Here is a 22,510-nt window from a genome sequence, read left to right as displayed (position 1 = left end):
CCAAACATTGTAAACACCTTCCCCGACCATACTTTGTCGCTCACTTCGGGTATCATTTCTTTTATCTTATGCTCTCCGCAGCTTCAAAAATGGTATCCGACAATTAACACAATACCTGGAACTCCTATTCCTAATATTTCATTTACATGTTCCTTTCAATGGTTCCATGAAACTGATTTTGTAATGGATGTCGAAATGGAAATCTTTTAAACCAAAGTTCCAAAAACCATATAACAGGACTATTCTGACCGTTGAAAGATAAATAAAGTATCAATAATAGAAGTAAAAAAAAGATTAATTATCGGATACCTTTCTAAAAGCGAGTGGAAGCATAAAATATAAGAAACACCCCGATAATACACTAAGTGAGCGACAAAAAAAAATTCGGTGGCGTTAATCGAAGGTTTTTACAATGCTTGGATCAGTTAGTTTCTGTTTTATCTGTCCGAATTTTCACTAGCAGAGACCTACAGTTCTGCAGCTAATTTGCAACAATAAAATGTCTTAAAAGGGTTAGAGCATAAGATTTTAAAGTTTCAGTTAACAGTTCACAGCATTGAGTGAATTCCTCTCACCAGTCAATGAATTACCGCTCGGTATGCAATTACATGTATTATAACTTAGCTTGTTTTAAGGATAAATAACACAAACAAACTTTTTTCAGAAATCAGCATTATTTCTCATAGATTTACATTTAAATTGGTAACCTGAATAATGTTTACCAAGTAGAGTGGGAGAATTTTATAAGATTTTGTCATAAAGTTAAAAAATTGTGCAAAATTTTGTATGGAATTATATAGAAGGCAAAATAAAATCTAAAATCTAAGCACCAAGGAAAACCTACGATTTCTTAATATTTCAAGGATTTATTATTTATGTCATTACAAATCAAAATCAGTCAAATAATATATGTCAACCCGCGCATCCATTTTTTGTTTGTGGTAAGTACCCTTAAAAAAGAAAAAAAGCAAGATTCCAGTTGCGATTTGCAACAATTCAATCACTAGATAAATAATTTCAGGCATAATAAACAACTTTTAGAGAAGATTGCGAGATACAAAATCCTTGTTTTGCATTTTATATTCAGAAGAGTACATGACTATTCATTGACAATTTAAAATTGTTATTTAGAGAAAGACAAAACTAACAAATATCTTTCACTTTCCTCTCTCTAAGTCTCTTTCGCTTACTCTGTATGAGAGTGTTTTCAGTACGCGTATGTGTGCGCGTGTAGGGGGGGGGGGTGCATGAAGGAGGGGTGTGGAAAGGGAGATGATAAAACTGAATTCGTATGCAGTTTTATTTATATGTGGATTTATGTTCAGGCAGAAATTCATCATAAGATGAGACACTGTTATGGAAAATATTTTCCGTCAAACTCATAATTCAGGAAACACACAATGCGAGAACAGAAATATAGATTTTATTTAGAAACTTGTCATCTTTTTTTTCCTTGGATGATAACTATTAGTGAACTGTCCAAATCATTTGTATTGTCTTTTCACCAATGGAACGCTTTCTTCTCAAATTTTTAATGAGCACAATTCAGTGACGGCTGAACAAACGGCACAGTCTGGTTAGAAATCCTGGCTTCTCTTTTTTCTCTTTCTTCTGTAAAAAATAAATTATATAGAGTCAAACGTTTGTATGAATCGGTTTTATGAAACACAATATCATTTAGATACCAGAGAAGATATGTTCGAAAGCAAAACAAACACACAATATATAGTCAGTCCGTGCAGTTGTGGTAAGCAGACTTTGACGATTGAACGCACCCGGTGAACTGTAAACATCAACAATAACAGAACTCGTGCCCTGTTTACAAAAACTGTGTACATTACACAAGTTTGCTCGATTTGCTAAACACTGTACGCAACTCTTAGTTCGGAATGACGATACTTGTGAAGGAATTTTGCTTTCTTACATTTCTACACTGAATAATTTTTTTTTTCTTCTCATTAATACACAACAAGATTGCAACTTTTCATCAGGATTCAATGGTAATTTCCATTCCTACGTCGATACGATATATCCTGGTGAGCTTGAGATAAAAGATACCACAGAGTATGACATATCTGTTTCATACCTGGGTATTTTACTTGAAAAAAGACGTTAATGGTAATCTAACAACCAAGCTCTATGATAAACGTGATGACTTTAACTTTTCTATCGTCAACTTCCCTTACTTATGGAGCAATATACCTTCATCACCTGCATACGGAGTATATATATATATCATTTGATTCGGTACGCAAGAGCATGCTCTACGTATGAATAATTCCTAAAATTAGGCAAATTATTGACAAGCAAGTTGATGAAACAAGAATATCAGCAGTCTTGTTTAAAGTCTTCATTTCGTAAGTTCTATGGTCGATACAATGACCTTGTCAGCAAATACAATTTATCATTGAGTCAAATGCTGACTGACGTTTTTCACACTAATTGTTACTCCATTATTTATACACTGAATCGACAACGGATTTTTCCGTTATTTCCCGATCATGACAAGGAGCACAAGGCGGGTGTGACCAGTCAGCAGGGAATGCTCACTCTTCCATGGCACCTGATCCCACCTATGATGTTTTGGATGTCTGTGTTTGCTCTGCTCCTCATTTGTATTGTTTAATGGACTTTGATATTGAATACTGTTCGTTATCTCCATATCCTTCTTCATAGAAAATTCTGCTGTCATATAATATCTGTTAAACCGTGCATTTTGACGGCATTGATATCGTAATGTCATTAATATTATGACGTCATTTGATTGAAATTTATGTTTTGCACTTTATTTTAATAATCATAAGAAACATTATACCCGTCCCTCGATAAAACTATTCTAAATTATCTCAACTGTTCTTAAAGGACCAATATAAAAAGTTACCTGAGAAGGTCGATTCCTCGGACAAGTCCGACTGATTCCTCAGATACAGTACTTTTGTGTAAAATCGATGGCCTTATTTTTAGGTCACCTGAGCAACTCAGGTGACCTATTGCTATCCGTTTTCGTCCGTCGTCGTCCGTCGTGCGTCGTGTGTTAAAATTTGAACATTTTCAGCTTCTTCTCTGAAACCACTGAACCAATTTCAACCAAATTTGGTATACAGCATCTATGGGTAGAGGGGAACAAAAATTGTGAATTTCATGGTCCCCGCCCCCCTGGGGCCTGAGGGGTGGGGCCAAAACCACTAAAATTAATGAAATCTTTAAAAATCTTCTTCTTTGCTCCTGGACATCAAGCAGGCAAACTATTGGCATGAATGTAATGAGCATTGAGTCCTCTACCAAAATTGTGAAATTCATGGCCCCAGGGTCAGGGGTTCAAGTGCTAGGGTGGGGCTCTATAGATTATATAGTGAAAATGCATTATTTCTTTGAAAATCTTCTTCTCTGCTCCTGGGTATTAGATACACTAACTAAGCACATAGTTATGATGAGCAAGAGTGCCTCTTCCAGATTTGTGAATTTTATGGCCCCAGGGTCAGGGGTTCTGGTGTTAGGGCGGGGCTCTATAGAGTAGATAGTGACAATGCATTATTACTATGAAAATCTTCTTCTCTGCTCCTGGGTATAAAATACACTAACTAAGCACAGAGTTATGATGTGCAAGAGTGCCTCTTCCAAAATTGTGAATTTTATGGCCCCAGGGTCAAGAGTTCTGGTGTTAGGGCGGGGCTCTATAGATAATATAGTGAAAATGCATTATTTCTTTGAAAATCTTCTTCTCTGCTCCTGGGTATTAAATAAACTAACTAAGCACATAGTTATGATGAGCAAGAGTGCCTCTTCCAAAATTGTGAATTTTATGGCCCAAGGGTCAGGGGTTCTGGTGTTAGGGCGGGGCTCTATAGATTATATAGTGAAAATGCATTATTTCTTTGAAAATCTTCTTCTCTGCTCCTGCGTATTAAATACACTAACTAAGCACAGAGTTATGATGAGCAAGAGTGCTTCTTCCAGATTTGTGAATTTTATGGCCCCAGGGTCAGGGGTTCTGGTGTTAGGGCGGGGCCCTATAGATTATATAGTGAAAATACATTATTTCTTTGAAAATCTTCTTCTCTCCTCCTGGGTATTAGATTAACTAACTAAGCACATAGTTATGATGAGCATGAGCGCCTCTTCCAAAATTGTGAATTTTATGGCCCCAGGGTCAGGGGTTCTGGTGTTAAGTCGGAGCTCTATTGATTATATAGTAAAAATACATTTATTCTTTGTAAATATTTTTTATGCTTCTGGGTTTTAAGCCAATGATCCAAGTACAGTCAAACTTGTTTTAAGAGGCCACCTTTGAGAAGTCTGGAAACTGGCCACTTAAGACAGGTGGCCTCTTATTCCAGTTTACCCTCAAAATAGCCAGTCAGTCAATAAATAAACAACAGTAAACACTACAGTTAAATTAATTATTCAGGAAACTAAACAAGTAAATTTCACAAAAGTGTTTTAGGTATATATATTAATTCATACTCATGTACTATTTAAAAAATATTAAATAATTCCAAATTGTTATAAGGTTTGTGCATGTTTCTTTTCCTACATGTCAGTTAAACGTCATACATTCCTCAGTGTGATTTTTTTTTTACATTGAAATCTTTTGAACTCTTTTATTAGCAATTGAAGAAATACATGTGCTTTACTATTATCTCTTTTTTATGTATAAAAATAACACATACTAATTAAAAGACAGTTCAGTTGTAAATAAAATAAAGTCTAGAAATTTATTTAAGTAAGCTCAAGTAAAGTTCAGCAGTGGAACCCCTCCCCCCCTTAATTAATTGGCGATTACCTTTCTTGCTGAATTTTTTAAATCTGGTCTTTACTATTTATATAAAGCTGTCAGAATTTCTATGTAATATAGATAGACACACAAATAAGATTAACCAGTTGACCAGAGAGGTGTATTTACGCAGTTGAAAATAATTCTACAACACAGATGTCATGTGCAGTAGAGCATAACTAATCCCTATCAATCGTCTCTTAATAGTGAAATTCACGAGATAATCATGCACTTTGTTTTCACAAGAGTAGCAATTAGGGTTTCTACATGGAATCAAAATCTAAAAGGTGTAAAAATATTGATAGCCCTGTATTAGGTCACATACTCTCAGTAAATATTCAAGGTAATGGTGAATTAATATCGAAAAGTACAAAATCTAGTAAAGTAAGCTTTAGGATTGAATTTATTAGCTGTGGAAAAACTATTAATTGTAAATAAATTCTTTTAATTTTTCAAACGTCGATCTTGAAAAATAATTGCAAAATAGTCTAAAAGGAGAAATATATTTTTTCATTAACACAAACAAAGTTCAGCGAATCTAGAAGTTATTTATTTAATTGCTTTAATAGGTCAAATTGACTATCAAGCATATAATCACCCAAATGAATGTGTTAAGAAGACGTGATAGAATTGCAACAAGTGACGAAATGGCCGCTTATTTCAGTGTCCATAAGGCTGTGGGTGATGATTTGAGTGGCCGCTGGCCGCGTTACGCAGGTGGCCGTTTATTCCAGTTAGAATATATAGTAAAAGTCGTAAGGGGGAACTGAAAGAGGCCGCTAACCGCGAGTGGCCGTTGATTTCGGGTGGCCGCTAAGACAAGTTTGACTGTATATATATATTTATGATGAAGAAAGATGCATCTTGCAAAGTGGTTTTTAATGCCCCCAGTGTTAAAGGTGGGGGGGGGGGGGGGTTACATAGCCTGAAAATAAATTAATGCTTTGAAATCTGCTCTTTGGTATTAATCAACCATTTTATGATTAAATTTGCAAAATTTTGAAATATATGGCCCTAGGTCAGTGGTTCCTTTGGGGTGAGGTGCACAACTGGTTATAAAGTGGAAGTGCATTTTCTCTGTTACACTGATCTACCTCTGGGTATAAGGTAAATAGAGTAAGCATGCTAAGTTAATAATTATGATAAGCAATGGTGCCTCTTTCAAAACTGTAAATTGTGAATTTCATGGCCTCCGGTTTAAACACGAACCAAATTTAATTGTTTGAAAGTTGTTACACAATACTCAGGTGAGCTATAAGGCCCGTGGGCCTCTTGTTTATTTTAAATATCTCCTTTCTTCCTTAATCAACCTATGCTAATAAAGTAACAAAATTAAAAAGTTATGAAAAAAAATATCTACGAGCTTCTACGAGGGGTGATCAAAAAGTTCGCGAACTTATTGAATAACTTCCATAAAAGAAAAAAATATTTGGTTTCAAAGTTGATCATATTTTAAATTAACCCCTTTCCCCGCAGTCACGCATTTTAACGCATATACCATTTCCTACTTCTAACGCAAAATCACGCATATACCGTTTCCCCGCAATCAAGCATTTTCACGCAATTTAAAAAGTTCATTAAATAATCTTCAATTTATTACCAAATTCCTTTTTTTTATACTTGCTTAAATTTTATAAAATAAGAAAAGTTATTTTCTTATTTTAATATTATTTCAATATTACGTCATAATATTATTTACGCTAAATTTAAGAGAAACATGTACCATGCTATAAAGTGCTGGTGGGGAAATGGTAATGTCATATTTCTATGACGTGATCATTAAGTGCAGGCGCGGATCCAGAAATTTTTTCCAGGGGGGGTCCACCTCATTTAACAAAAAAATCCAATCCCAGAAATTTCTTGAAAAGAAAAAAAAACATAAACATAAACTCGCCCAAACGTCAAAAACCTTCGTTGGAAGGGGGGGGGGGGAGGGGGTTGCCTCAATTCTTTCACTTATCATACCCATTTCACACATATTTGCGTTTACCAGGGGGGTCTGCGTTTTCCAAGAGGGTCCATGGTAACTATTTTCTTGGTTTAGTATATACATTTTTTAACTTGGTAAATTCCAGGGGGGGGGGGGGGTCCTGACCCCCCGGCCCCCCTCTAGATCCGCGCATGAAGTGTATGTTGCATAACAATTTAGTTAGTTGTAAAGAGTTAATCCTCTCTTATTGTATTGCACATTTGCAACCGTTATGCTCATGCGCGAATCACGTGATATAGGCAGTCACGTGACCTGCTCCGAATTGTTCTGTCACAAAAGCTGAACGGTTTTTTTGAGTGTAACATTTCTTTCCATGCAAGTGAGTTCTTAGAAGAAGAAAAGTTTATTTGTCAGTGTAACGTGCAACGCGGCCCAGCTTGGGTGTGTGGTGTGTCTTGTATCACCGAGGCGTTACACTTAGGTTCGTTAACTTGTTAACTCAGGTTTTTGTTGACCAATACGATTATAATCAAATATGTACAAATACAATGGGTTTCTTCTTGATTGGACAACCACTAACTGTGGTCGACGGGTGTCTCCCACAATGAATTTCTCTGGTCCTGCCACTCTAATTGTACTGCTGCATCTTGGCACTTCCCCCACTTCTGTGGTATGCCACCTCTCTCCCCATCAGCCTACTGCCTTATACAGGTCTTACGTATTAGCTACTATTGGTGACCCTTCACTGCCTATTCCCCGAAATTGTGTGCCTTATTCAGGTCTTATCACAAGTTCAAGAGAACAGACAGTCAAGCCTCAACAAGCTTGTCACCAGAGAGGTATCCTGAGATGTAACACGGCATGTGTTACCTCAGTGCAGTCCCAGTACATAGGCAGATACAAACTACTTAAATGATTGTAAAATTAATATTTTTTAGTGTTTAAGAAATTAGACGAAAACCTAGGTCTAACGTTTTAACGAAACTAAATCACAAAAACCAATTTCCGTTTCAGTCAGAAATGGTCAAATCTCGGCAACAGAATAGGTTCATAAGAATATCCTTTCCCAAAATGAGCATCAAACCTCAAATCCTCTGTCTTAGGAGTGTCGTTTATTCAGGTTGGATAGAGAATGGGTGCTTCCTATTCATCATATCTAACATGCTTGAAATCCAAAGTAAAAGATATCTTAGCTATTTAATAATTGTATTATTTTTATGATATTCAACTTTTTTTAAACTGTAAATTTGAGGTCGTTCATAACAAATTGCTCACTTAAAAACACACTTCTTCCCAAATTTGCTTTCACTGGGCAACAGAACAAATATCATTTTTAACTATCTCCATTCCTTCACTAAAACGATCAATCCAATCATTGATTAGATTTCTACGAAGTCTTTTGCTTAATTAACTGTATACAAATTATTATACGCTACTGCAAAAGTATTTCCAAGATATAAATATACCGGGTAATAACTTTAACAGTCGTTCGTTGAACGTGTACGACTGAGACAATCATTTTTTTTGTCACAAGTGATCTACATAGTGATTTTTTTTCAGATTGTGACGTCACAAACAGGAACAAAACGTTATACAGCATATTCTGCGACTGGAAAAAGTAATGAATCACAAACAAGAGGCTCAGAGGTCACATCGCTCACCTAAGTATTGGCTAGAAAAAAGCAACTAGTTTAGTACTGAAAAGCTGAAATTCATATAAGTGGTTCCAATCTATCCCTAAAAGGGAAAGGGAGAGTAATTTAATCACAATTGAATCTACATTAACTGAGAATGCTTACATAGGGGTATTTTTTTTTTTTTACTTTTTTGTTACAAGACTGAATGTTCATAATGTGGCCCTACCCTATCCCTGGGGGTCGTGATTAGAACAAACTTGGACATACTCTATTTGAGGCATCTTTGCTAGCCAAAGGTTTCTGATACGTCACTCTCCTCATAATCCCTTGGCATACGGTGGTGTAAAAAGACAGGATTGTTTCCGTCACATGATATTAAATTTTGAACAGGTTCGCACAAATTGCGTCATCAACAGAAATAGATAACGATTCAGTATAGATTCTAATCCATATTTTGCACATATGAAATTTTGAATGAAACCATATCTATTCATAGAATAGCATGTGATTGTTGTTAAGTTTTTCATTCCTGAAATTCAACAGTCAAAATATGTCCAGAACGCAGGTATCGTCATTTACCAAAAATATTGCTGATTGGTCGATCAATGTCGATCAACTCCAATTACAATTTGAGAAAAATCCCAACTTTTAAACACTGATTGCCAAGGGCATATGCGGAGAGTAGCGTATTAGAAACCCTTGGCTAGCGTACGATGTATCTGAGGATGCTTTTATATAAATATGACCAACCATGATTTTGCTGTTCTTGAGGAGAAGATTTTTAAGACATTTTCCCTATATATTGCTATGTAAAAGTTTGATCATCCAGCTTGGCCCCATCCTATCCCCGGGGGTTAATGATTTTAACAAACTTGAATCTACATAACTTGAGGATGATTCCATATAAATATGACCAGCATAGCTTTGCTGTTCTTGAGAAGATATTTTCCATATACATACATGTATACTTCTATTTAAAACTTTGATCGTCCACCCTAAACCCTGGGAATAAATATGACCAATCATCGATTTGCTGTTCTTGAGAAGAAGAATTTGCTATCATAATGTATTTCTATGCTAAGTTTTGATCCCCCATTGTTGCACCACTCTACCCTGGCTATCATGATTTGAACAAATTTGAATCTACACTACCTGAGGATGATTTCGCATGACTTTCATCTTTTCTCGTCCATTTGTTCTTGAGAAGATTTTAAAAGATGTCATTAATTATCACTAATTCATTATCATCTCCTCTTGAAATAGGGCGTGACCCTTCACTTCAACAAACTTGAATCCCCTTCACCCAAGGATACTTTGTGGCAAGTTTGGTTGTTTTGGCTCAGTAGTTCTTGAGAAGAAGATGAAAATGTGAAAAAAAAAAATTACGACAACGGAGACAGACAACAGACAAATTTTGATCAGAAACACTCAATTGAACCTTCGGATCGGGTAAAAAGGAGTAAATTAGAATTCTCTGTCTCCAAAATATAACCTGGGTTAACTTATTCCTTACTTTCATACAAACCCAATATTTTCCCATGAAAACTGCATATGAACTAGAAATTGAAAGGTATTGTCTTATGACAAAATATCAACACTGAATTAAATGTAAGTACAGTGCAATTTATTAATGCAATATTTAATAATTATATCACAGCAAATTCGTGGTAATTTTTGTTAAAATTAGTTGTGTCTATCAAGTAAAATCATGAAAAAGTATTAAATAAAGCATAAATATACCTTCTTACATAAATATCTTTTTTACATGAAATTCCTATTTTCGAGTTACAAATAAAAGCAACAGTAGCCGTATTTTAAAGATTATAGTAAGTAACACATAAAAAATTGATTTGAATTTGAGAAGACGGGTGGGGTGGGGAGTCAATCTGAATTTTTATAAAAAAAAAAAAAATGTTTGTAATTTCGAATAATCTATAATCTTATCTATAAAAAATAAGGAAAATGTTTTTTTTTTAATTCCCCAACCCCCACTTTACTTAATCTAAGATCCTCCAGAATGCCCTGGGACACATACACTGAATAATACTGCAGTGCATTAAATGTTGGAAAATACATACATTGTAAATTTTCATTAGATGTTGAAAAATCAGTAAAATATCAATCATTACATAAAGCAATTTTTTTTAAATGCTTAAACAATGATAAAACAAAATGCATTAAAATATATTCTGAGTAATATATTGTAAGCATTGATTGCAAAATAAGCAGACTCAGCATATCAAAAGATACATATATAAGATTTAATAATTGTTTCTTTTAAGCCATCTATTATGATTTTAATCCTGATTCATGTATACTTGAGACTGTATTGAAACACTTTGACAAGTCCCTCATAGTAACCCACCCAAAGTGATGACTTGTATAGGGATATTCTGATTGGACGATTGGCCTCATTCTCTGTCAGTAAGAACTTCAAAAATTCCCCGTCAGGACTCAGCAGATGGATTCGTTTGTTATCTAAGTCAGTGACAAGGATATTACAAAGGGAGTCACAGTCTACACAGGTTGGATAAAAGTCCTCTGCCAGGTTTTGCCCACAGTAGGCAGACTTCAAATGACCAGAACTAGAAATAATCACTAGATGACCTGTAGTGTTACTTGTACGGTTCACAACACAGATATCACTGTTACTGTTCTGTGTAACTTTGACTGGCAATGTAAACAGTCTAGTGTGACCGTCCTCCTGGTATTCATAGTCATGAATGACGTCACCCGTGATTGTGATGTGCCTCACCAGACGTCTGCTCTGTGACTCTAATACGAAATAGTCTGATTCATTGTCTCTCAATGTAACCAGAAGTCCACCGTCCACTGACTGACAGAGACCTAATGGTTCCAGTGGTTCTGTACTATTGATTGTTGTGAGAGATCCTGATGGTTTTAGACAGCTGATAGACTTGTTATCCGCGTCAGTACAATATATATCACCAGGATGAGTCACATACAATTCATAAGGACTAATAGAATATCTGTGTTTTATCTCACCTTCTTTGGTTACTTGTTCAGTGTAATCTGAATCTACGTTTCTTATGTAACATTGATCTTCACACAGTGCCCTCAATAAAAGCATTCGTGTATCTCCATATTGAAATGAGCTTGTTTCAGTCAAACTGTTTTCATTTAAATCCGAAGTTTTTCCCATTATATTCTTCAAAATCTCATCACTGATTTCTCCTTTATAGTACCTCACTGAATGTTTAAATTTGTTAATATCAACATCCAGGCCAGACAACAGTTGTGTCAGTTCTCTGTGATTGTCAATGAAGCCGAAATCTGACATTGTGCTGTTGTTGTCTTCCATGAACTTAACCGTCTCTGCAATTTCTTTCTTCTTTTTGTCTAACTCAGATATCACTCTTTTCAACTTTTTATTTTTTTCCTCCAATTTTTTCCCCAATCTTTGTTCATTATTTTCCCTCATTTCTGACAGCCTGGTCATTATCTCATTAAAATGTTTCTGTAGCTTTTTAATCTCAGAGTCATACACTTCTTTATTTTCTGTAATCTGTTTTGACATCTTCTTTTTCTTTTCATCAATCCTATGCAGGTCCTCTTCCTTGATCTTCCTCAAAAAATTAAGCAGACCTCTCCTCCTATGGGTGGCTGCCGTGGGTATAGTGCTCCATTCGTGATCCCTGTGATTTGTTTTCGCACACTTAGCACAAATAAATTCATCACAATCTTCACATGTCATGTCAATAAGAGAATCATGGGTTTTACACATTTCAATATGCTCTTGAGGAGAGCCTAGTGGATATCGTGGTTTACTGGTAGCCATGTTTGTTGAATGTTGCCTATCTATGACCTAGATTTGAGGTAAAGTTAAGGTAGCTATACACTGTGAAATGATTTGGACATTAAACTACCGATATGCACAGTAAACAAACAGGTGTACATGCATTAACACATCATAATACGAAGAATTAGATTTGATCTAGGTGTATTCAGGTGTCACTAAATTGATATACATTTGTATATATTTCATGTACATGTATGCATTTTTGCAAACCAAAGGGCTTTTGGGATTCTATTGAAATTCTCCCCAGACAATGAATAAAGCTATGTGCTTTTAAGTCAGACCCTCAAACAAAGAGAACAGAATGTCAGTTTTTTTTTTTAAAAGAGGCCCACGGGCCACAACGCTCAACTGAGTCAATTTGACCCTGCTGTTCTTCATCGGTAGATTTTTTTTCTCCTTCTATACACTGTTATGAAAAAAGATACCGATGGGTCACAATGCTCATCTAAGGTAAAACTGCCCATCTATATTTCATCAACAGATTTTTCTACTATATTATTATTATTATTACATTCTGTGACCCTATCCTGTCCTGGGGGAGACGTTGAGTTTCAGACTTTAATCAGGCTATATAGAGTCCTAAATCTAGTAACGTGTAAGAGATGACGTGAACGCAATTTGACAATTTGACCACATAAAAGTTTTTCAAAAAGTCTTAAAAGAGGCAAAAGTGACCAAGTTCATTGTTGTAAACCTTCACTTCAAAGATGTACAACTAATCAAGATTTATGCTTTAAGCTATTCAAAGTGTGAAAGGTATGATTCAAGCAAAATATGAAAATGTTCAGCCATCAGATTTCCAAAACGAGGCCAAGGTGGCCTTCTTGGGCTCGACTTTAGTCCGGTTTTCTGATACCAGTGAAAAAAAAAATTATGTACAAGTGAATATTGTTGGACACTTGTGCTATTGGACAAGTGCATTTTAATGTAAAGGAGTCTCCAAATAACAGATAGAACTTCCCTGTCTATTGAATATTAATAGGTAGTTTCAATATGGAAGCTTTACACAACAAGAAATCCATGGGTTACATCGCTCACTTGAGCACATCGGATAGGAAAAGCGCAAATCAGCTCAGTTTTGAAAAGTTTACAGAGGGAGGTGGTGAATTTTATACTACTCGGGGCTGTCTCAATATAAATAAAACATAACTGTTGTTCATGAGAAAGTTTTAGCTTTTTTCTAACATTTGTTCCCATATAATACTTTGAATTTGATCCCCTATTGTAGGGTGCTTCCTGATATATCATGGCTTTGCCATTTTGAAAGAAAATTCTTCAAAGATTTCTTCCATATTTCTTTGTAAAACTTTGAACCCCCATTGTGGCCTCGCCCTAGCCCGGAGATTATGATTGAAATAAATGAAACTTGAATCTACACAAACAGAGGATGCTTCCATATAAATATTACCAATCATGGCTTTGCTATTCTTGAGAAGAAGCATGTATACGATATATCCTGGTGAGCTTGAGATAAAAGATACCACACAGTCTGACACATCTGTTTAATACTTGGATATTTAAACTTGAAAAGGACATTAATGGTAATCTAACAACCAAGCTATATGAAAAACGTGATGACTTTACCTTTTCTATCGTCAACTTCCCAAACTTATGCAGCAATATACCTTCATCACCTGGATACGGAGTGTATATTATATCTCAGTTGATTTGATATGCAAGAGCATGCTCAACGTATGAACAATTTCTTAAACGAGATAAATTATTAACAAGGAAGCTGATGAAACAAGAATATCAACAGTCTTGTTTAAAGTCATCATTTCGTAAATTCTATGGTCGATACAATGACCTTGTCAGCAAATACAATTTATCATTGAGACAAATGCTGACTGACATTTTTCATACTAATTTTTAGTCCATTATTTATACACTGAATTGACGACGGATTTTTCCGTTATTTCCCGATCATGACAAGGAGCACACGGCAGGGGATGCTTACTCCTGCGAGGCACCTGATCCCACCTCTGATGTTTCGGAGGTCCGTGTTTGCTCTGCTCCTATTTTGTATTGTTTTATGGACTTTGTTATTGAATGCTGTTCGTTATCTCCATATCCTTCTATATATTTCCATTTAAAACTTTGAACCCCCATTACATCCCCACTCCTGTGGTCCTGATTTAAACAACCTTGAATCTACACTACCTTATCCATATAAATAAGACCAATGATAGCTTTGCAGTGCTTGTATAGAAGATTTTTAAAGATAATTTCCAAATTTATCCCAATGTGAAACATTGATCAGCCATTGTGGCCCCACCCTACCCCCTTGAATCATAAGTTGAAAAAAACATGCTCATACACCACATGAAGATGTTTTCACATGAATTTCATCTTTCTTGGTCCAGTGGTTCTTGAGAAAAATATTTTTCCTACATTGATCGGCTACGGTTGCCCTCCCCTCCCCCCAGGGGTCAAGGTTCCAATAAACTTAAATCTAAACTAACTGGGGATGATTCCACACAACTTTCATCTTTCCTGTCCCAATGGTTCTTGAGATAGATTAAATATGCTATTTAACTATTTGCCACTCATTTGGAGACGCCACCACTTGCCGGTGGAGAACTGCAAATTTTGTCCTTTACCCGGCACTCAGGACCATTGCGCAGGGAGGAATCTTTTTCGTGTCAGCACCTGCTGCAACACGGGACCTCGGGTTTATATCATCTCATCCGAAAGATTATAGTCACCACGTCCCACAGTAGGATTCGAACCAGCGACCTAAGGATCAACTTCTTACTTCGCGACTATAGATATAGAGCAGGCGCTCTAGTACTGCGCCACGCGGGCGACTGGTTTGTTAGAAGAAGATTTTTAAATATTTTTCCTATGTACTGTACATGTATTCCTATGTCAAACTTTGATAGGTCATTGTGCTCCACCCTACCCCGGGGTTATTATTTGAACAAACTTGAATCCATACAACCTAAGGATGATTCCGCATGAATTTCATCTTTACTGGCTCAGTGGTTCTTGAGAAATTTTTTAAATGCTATTATTTTTCACTAATTATAATTATCTCCCCTTCGAAGAGGGCTTGGTCCTTTATTTAAACAATGGTGAATCACTTCGACCAAGTATACTTTGTGGCAAGTGTGATTGAAATTGACCCAGTGGTTCTTGAGAAGAAGATGAAAATGTTAAAAAATTACTTGACAACGACGATGCTTTTTTAACGTCATATTTGACGTCAAGTAAAACGTTTAGTCGAAGTCGCAAGAGTTATCTTCCCCCACTTACTACTAATGAAGAGAGGAAAGATCGTTTTGTCTGCGTTATATAACAGGACGTAGTTTGAGCTATCGAACTTTGTACCAAAAATTACATTATGCAAATTTATCAACATTCAATCAATCAAAGGGAAACATTGCATCTATAGAATGTTTTGGAAGGGTGGATACGAGGGAATGTTATTTCTTATTCAATGGTAATGGTGCATTTTAAAATTCAAAAATACGTAATTGCACCATACTGCACTCTGCTTCAATAAAATACAACGTTTCAAAAAATATATCCATTGCTGATCTTTTTAATCGAACAGCAAGGCTGATTATGTCCAAATGAAGATTTCATTTAATCATTTTAAAACTAAAACAACGTTATGGGCAAGATAGTTGATATTAATTTTTATGCAAATTTCAAGTATTGATATATTTAAAAAAAAAATGATTAATGCTCAACGAAATTTATATGCAATTTTGCAACGATCAAATTTTTACATGGATCTATAACAGATAACACGTTTATTGAGTGAATTCCTCTGGTTCGTTAACGAATTACTGCTAGGTATGGATTTATTAAAACGTACGTTTTTATAAAGAAAATATGGAAAGATCTCCAGATGCCATTTTGTAATAAATCAAATTAAGAGACACATAATTTCAGAGTATAATAAACAATTAATCCAATATCCGAGTGTGAGTTTGCGAGGTACAAATCCCTGTTTCGCTTTTTACATTCAGAAAAAAAATATAAAACTGGAAAGAAACAGTGTTCTCTCTCTCTCGGGTATTTAAGTATGCGCATGTGTGCGAGGGTGTGAAAGGGTGTGTGTGAGGTTGTGAAGAAGGGGTATGGAAAGGTAAATGATAAAACTGAACTCGTTTTACTTATATGTTGATTTATGTTCAGGCAGAAATTCATCATAAAATGAGACACTGTTGTGGAAAACATTTTCCTCAAACTCATAATTCATAAACACACAATGCAAGAACAGAAAATATATATTCTATTCAGAAACCTAACATCTTTCTTTTCCTTATATGATAACTATGATAATTAAGTGAACTGTCCAAATCATGTGTATTGTCTTTTCACCAATAGAACGCTTTTCTTCTCATATTTTTGATGAGCACAATTATCGCACAATTCAGCGGCGGCTGAACAAACGGCGCAGTCTGAATAGAAATTTTCGCTTCTCTTTTTTTTCTTTCTTCTGTAAAAAATAAATTATATAGAGTCAAACGTTTATATAAATAGGTTTTATAAAATACAATATCATTGTTCAGATACCAGAATAAAACAAAAGGAAAACATTGGAATAAAATAAGGATTTATCGTTACCTGTTGTTTGTTTGCTTTGATGCAACATAGGAATCGTCGCCAACCTCCCACTTTCACTTTCACTTTTGGTACTTGACCGTCCTCCTCCTGGAAGTGACAAAAATTATTCACATCACTTCAGACATTAGTTTTTTTTTTCTTTTGTTTCAAGCAGCAATCTGATGTCCTTTATTGTCGCATATCTGCGGTGATTTTCTTTGATCTTTCTGTGGTGATATATCCCATATCACATATGCGATAATACTTTCCACGCCCCTTCATATATCACTGCAGGAGGTGGAAATCAGGTCATGAGAAAAAAAAACTGATTTTATTTCACAAGTTCATAACCACAGAAAAATGAACATGTTTAGCTATTTCTTAGCCTTTAACTAAATTAAAATACATGTATTTAACTCGGTTGAAAGTTCCCAGTCGTTCAAAAGATTAATCCATTTTGAAAATTCGAAAGTTACGGTAAAATCTCCAAACTTTTTATCGTTAAACTCCTTGCTATTTGTTTCTGTGATTTCATATATGTCGAATGCCTGGCTTAAAAATAAATTGTCAAAATTTTCAAACTCAGTTAAAAACTCAAAGTCAAATTCACTAAGAACGTTCGACATGTTGGAGAGCTAGCTTGAAATGATTTTTTTTTTATTATTGAATTTTGACACTCTCAATGAAATTTAGGTCATCAGACATGCGACAAGTTGCTTACATCATAGATGCCTCGTACTATTGGTTATATCGTTTTCATGGGGCGTGGAAATCTCGGGCGCTCCACGCCCTCGATTTCCACGCCCCATGAAAACGATATAATCAATACTACTCGGCTTCTATGATGTAACCTATACAAAGAGCAGTATTATTTATTTATTTTTAGTTTTTTGAGTTTCATGTGCAAAAAATAGTTTATTATAAGTACCTACCAATTCGTTGCTTACATCTGTTTCTGACAAGGTCTTTAAGCTACAAACAAGAGATGGGGCAATCAAACGAAAGGACTAGATTTTTGCATCGGTTTTCTGTTTTGATCAGTAAAACTATCAATTATCAATTCAGGTACAAAATCCAAACAAACCTTGCTGCACCTGTGAACAAATCTTGAACGACTTCCGAAGCTGTGTTGTACATAATCTAAACAAGAAAGTAACACATTTTAATATTTTTTATAACAGAAAATCATGAAGTAGTTACGTTGCACTTTAAAAAGCAGTTACAAAATGTACACTATATATTATTCTATTTAACTATAAAATCCCATTGTTGGACGTGGAGACCGGTCCTTCGAATTAGACAATTAACCGAAGTCCCATGTCGCAGAAATTGCTGGCACGAAAAAGATCCCTCACAGTTCAATGGCACTAGTATAAGTTCTAGTATATGACAAAATTTGTAGCTCTCCACCGGCAAGTGGAGGCGTCTCCATATGAATAAAAAATTCTCGAGAGGGACGTTAAACAACAGACAATCAATCAATCAATCCATAATACCTTTTGCATTGCCAACTTCTCAGCCTTTGTCTTTTCTATGACTGCTTTCAGTCTGGTGGTATATTCCTCAGATCTTATTAAGGTAGGTTTATCCACCTCTATTTTAACTGGTCTGCAAACAGGAAATTATTCAGTGAATATTTAGGACCATCTTAAATTTAAAAAAAAATTGGTTGCCGTCTCCCGACCGACTGACTAAAATGATCCGACTCAAAACTTTTTTCAACCACCTGGAATTAAGATATTTTTTTCTTCTTTTTATTCCTGAAATTTCTCATTCTACATATTATGTTGAAATTTTCTGAGAAAAAAAAGATTTTACCACCTACCTACCGACCAATTATTTTCACCCTAAGTCGGCAGAGGGAAAGCAAACAATGCCAAACATTATTTTAAATATGGCCTAGACAAAAATTATAAATGACAACAATCTATAAAAACTTTTTTTCTTTCAAATTTCACTTGAACTTTCTTCAAATTGTTAATTTTTTTTTATGTGAACCCTATCGTTATCATAGTGAACATTGAATTGATCCGTATCATTGATGGGAACAAATCTTAATCTGGAATAATTAATGAAAATAGATTCCACATCTTGCAAGAGACAAGTCCCTTTAATTTACTTTGAGTACATACCCAGCAAGATCACAGTTATGAGTGGCCTGGCTTATAAGGTCATATACAGTTTCTTTTGCTGCTTTGTACAACAACTGTCAATGAAAAATAAAAGAAATGTAATCTACTATCGATGATGAAAATGTTTCTTAAAATATTAATTATAATATATTTATTTTATCCTGCGTCTTTCAAACATACAGTGTCTTTATGAAATTGATATATATCCTGATGCATTATTAAGAATATCTACTAAGTAGTTATGAGGATTTGAAATTAGAAAAAAGAAATACAGCTGTGTTTATGGTATCAAGTTTCAATGTAGAGTAGATCTTTAGAATAATATAAGGGTGTATAAAGCTACAATTAATTTTCTAATACTTTTTGAGTCATTTTCTTCTCGTTTTCATAGTACTCCTGTGTGGCCAAGATTCTTGCGTCCTCAAACTTTGCACGAGTGGCCGGAAAATTAAGGAAGAATTGTTCAATTTCGGAGGCTGTCATATTTTTAATCTAAAGAAATTAAAAGTCATTGTGGGTGAACATGTGTGAGTACAGTATACAAATCATAATATAAAATATTATTTGACATTAATTTTTCTTCTATTTTAAAATAGATACCTCGTGTATTTTCATTCTTGGTAGGCCCTCTGTCGTACGTCATCATTTGCAGATCGGAGCGGGGAAGTTGTTACGAACTGTCCCTCGTTTGAACTAAATAAACTGAAAGAATTTTTTTTAATCTTTACATATAACCCTTTTTAATATATACTCATTTAGATTTTTTTTTAATTTAATACTTTATGGGTTTATCATTTTGTAATATTTAAGGAATGAAGCTAATTTCAACTTATGTTATACGATATAACATAACTTGGGGCAGTTTACGCTTTATAAACCGCGAAGCGGAGCGGTTTATAAACAAGAGGCCCATGGGCCTTATAGGTCACCTGAGCATTATGCAACAACTTTACAGTGATTGAATTTGATTCATGTTTTAAGCCAGATGCTATGGCATTCACAATTTTGAAAGAGGCACCATTGATCATCATAACAATACACTTAGCAGTTGCTTAGTTTGTTTACTTAATACCCATATGCAGGGTAAGGGAACAAAAAATGCATTTCAACTAATCAGTAATATTCAGCAATAATCAGTAGTGCTTCTACCACACATGAACCCCTGACTCTTAGGCCTTGATATTTGATTAATACCAAGGAGCAGATTTAAAATCATTCATTCATTTTCAGTATATAAGTACAGCCCCCCCTTCTATGGTACCCCTGACCCTGGGGCCTTGAAATTCACAATTCTGGAAGATATGGCCCCTTGTCCAGCATAACTATATAGGTAGTTCATCTGCTTAATACCCTGGAGCAGAGAAGAAAATTTTCAAAGATTTAATGTATTTTCGCTATGTAATCAATAGAGCCCCGCCCTAACACTAGAACCCCTGACCCTGGGGCTATAAAATTCACAATTTTGGAAGAGGCATTCTTGCTTATTATAACTATGTACTTAGTTAGTTTATTTAATTCCTAGGAGCAGAGAAGAAGATTTTCAAAGAATTCATGTACATGTATTTTCGATCACTATATAATCAATACGTCCCACCCTAACACCAGAACCCCTGACCCTGGGGCCATAAAATTCATTATTTTGGCTGAGGCACTTTTGCTCATCATAACTATGCACTTAGTTAGTTTATTTAATATTCAGGAGAAGAAAAGATGATTTTCAAAGAATTCATGTATTTTCACTATATAATCAATAGAGCCCCACCTTAACACCAGAACCCCTGACCCTGGGGTTATAAAATTCACAATTTTGGTAGAGGCACTCTTGCTCATCATAACTATGCACTTAGTTTATTTAATACCCAGGAGCAGAAAAGAAGATTTTCAAAGAATTCATGTATTTTCACTATATAATCAATAGAGCCCCGCCCTAACACCAGAACCCCTGACCCTGGGGCCAAACAAATTCACAACTTTGGTAGAGGCACTCTTGCTCATCATAACTTTGTACTTAGTTGGTTTATTTAATACCCAGGAGCAGAGAAGAAGATTTTCAAAGAATTCATGTATTTTCACTATATAATCTATAGAGCCCCGCCCTAACACCAGAACCCCTGACCCTGGGGTTATAAAATTCACAATTTTGGTAGAGGCACTCTTGCTCATCATAACTATGCACTTAGTTTATTTAATACCCAGGAGCAGAGAAGATTTTCAAAGAATTCATGTATTTTCACTATATAATCAATAGAGCCCCGCCCTAAACACCAGAACCCCTGACCCTGGGGCCATAAAATTCACAATTTTAGTAGCGGCACTCTTGCTCATCATAACTATGTGCTTAGTTGGTTTATTTAATACCCAGGAGCAGAGAAGAAGATTTTCAAAGTAATAATGCATTTTCACTACCTACTTATTTAGCCCCGCCCTAGCACTAGAACCCCTGACCCCAGGGCCATGAATTTCATAATTTTGGTAGAGGACTCATTGCTGATTACAATCATGCAAACAGTTTGACTGCTTGATGTCCAGGAGTAAAGAAGAAGATTTTTAAAGATTGCATTAATTTTAGTGGTTTTGGCCCCACCCCTCAGGCCCCAGGGGGGCAGGGATCATGAAATTCACAATTTTTGTTCCCCTTCACCCATAGATGCTTCAGGCCAAATTTGGTTGAAATTGGTTCAGTGGTTGCAGAGAAGAAGCTGAAAATGTTCAAATGTTAACGCACAACGCACGACGCACAACGCACGACGCACGACGACAGACGAAAACAGATAGCAATAGGTCACCTGAGTTTACTCAGGTGACCTAAAAAGCGTAAACTGCCCCAAGTTTTGTTATATGGTATAACATAAGTTGAAATTAGCTTCATTCCTTATAATTTAATTTCAGTATAGACAATAAGACAATTTTTCCTCCAGAATAAGGCTTCAAATTGAGCATTATTTTAAAAGTAACGTCAAGCGGAGTAATACGTTTTTGACGTAACTCATTGTGACGTAGGCAAGTTATGTTATACAAACTATTATATGTTCCTCTGAATGATTCAGCCAATGAAATTGCTTGATATAAGTGAAATTAAATTATATACAAATGGTATAAGGTTGTCATACACACTTTCACATTTTTTTTCAACTCTACAACTTTTTGAAATTTAAATTTAATCTTTTATGAGATTCATTTAACTCTTCTTTAATTATCATCAGTTTGAAGGCTAATTTTATATTTAAATGCTGGGCGATTGTCAAAAAACATATCAATAATCGATTTTTTTTTCATTATAGGGACTGTAGTTCATCGTTTAGTATGTATTTACCTGGGGAAATCATAACGACGTGCAGTTGCACATGTGATCAGGTCACTAACATTATCCTGAGCTGCTTTATACAATAACTGTCAATAAAGAAATTAAAATCCGTTTAATTGTGTTTCACACCTAAGCGGAAATTGTTTTAAATAAGTTCTGATTATAATTTAAATTAAAGTCATATTGTGCAATAAATAAAATTATTATTGAAAACTTTGGCAATATGTACCTTCATTTTATGGTTATTTTTGGAAAAATCTTAATTTAAATGTAATATTACTAACGCATTTATCTACCTCCAGTGTTGCTCTTCTTTGCTTTGCGTAAATATTTTTTGTAGCTACGATTCTCTTGTC

At 35.1% G+C, this 22,510-nt stretch overlaps 1 protein-coding gene across 1 annotated transcript; it reads right to left on the bottom strand.

Moving 5' to 3' along the window:
- Positions 1-16,798: 16,798 nt before the first annotated feature.
- Positions 16,799-19,347, bottom strand: LOC134270957 (uncharacterized). The gene is made up of 5 exons (XM_062753223.1): positions 19,211-19,347; positions 18,851-18,924; positions 18,215-18,326; positions 17,803-17,858; positions 16,799-16,826 (listed from the first exon to the last, which is right to left on the bottom strand). The coding sequence occupies exons 1-5, from the start codon at positions 19,331-19,333 to the stop codon at positions 16,799-16,801; spliced, it is 393 nt and encodes a 130-aa protein (XP_062609207.1). The 5' UTR covers positions 19,334-19,347.
- Positions 19,348-22,510: the final 3,163 nt, after the last annotated feature.

The sequence above is a fragment of the Saccostrea cucullata genome, unplaced genomic scaffold, assembly GCF_032062105.1.
Source record: "Saccostrea cucullata isolate Sc308-1 unplaced genomic scaffold, CSIRO_AGI_Scuc_v1 ctg10086, whole genome shotgun sequence".
In the NCBI taxonomy this organism is placed as follows: Eukaryota; Metazoa; Mollusca; class Bivalvia; order Ostreida; family Ostreidae; genus Saccostrea; species Saccostrea cuccullata.
Note: the sequence above shows the minus strand (reverse complement) of the source record. Positions and strands in the feature narration are given on the sequence as shown.

What these genes read in the sequence shown, in the direction of transcription:
- LOC134270957 (XM_062753223.1), bottom strand. Translation starts at nt 19,333, where the DNA reads ATGACAGCCTCCGAAATTGAACAATTCTTCCTTAATTTTCCGGCCACT. An exon ending in CATAACTGTGATCTTGCTGG is followed by an intron (nt 18,327 to 18,850) that starts GTATGTACTCAA and finishes TCCTGTTTGCAG; the next exon opens with ACCAGTTAAAATAGAGGTGG. An exon ending in TTGTTCACAGGTGCAGCAAG is followed by an intron (nt 16,827 to 17,802) that starts GTTTGTTTGGAT and finishes TGTCACTTCCAG; the next exon opens with GAGGAGGACGGTCAAGTACC.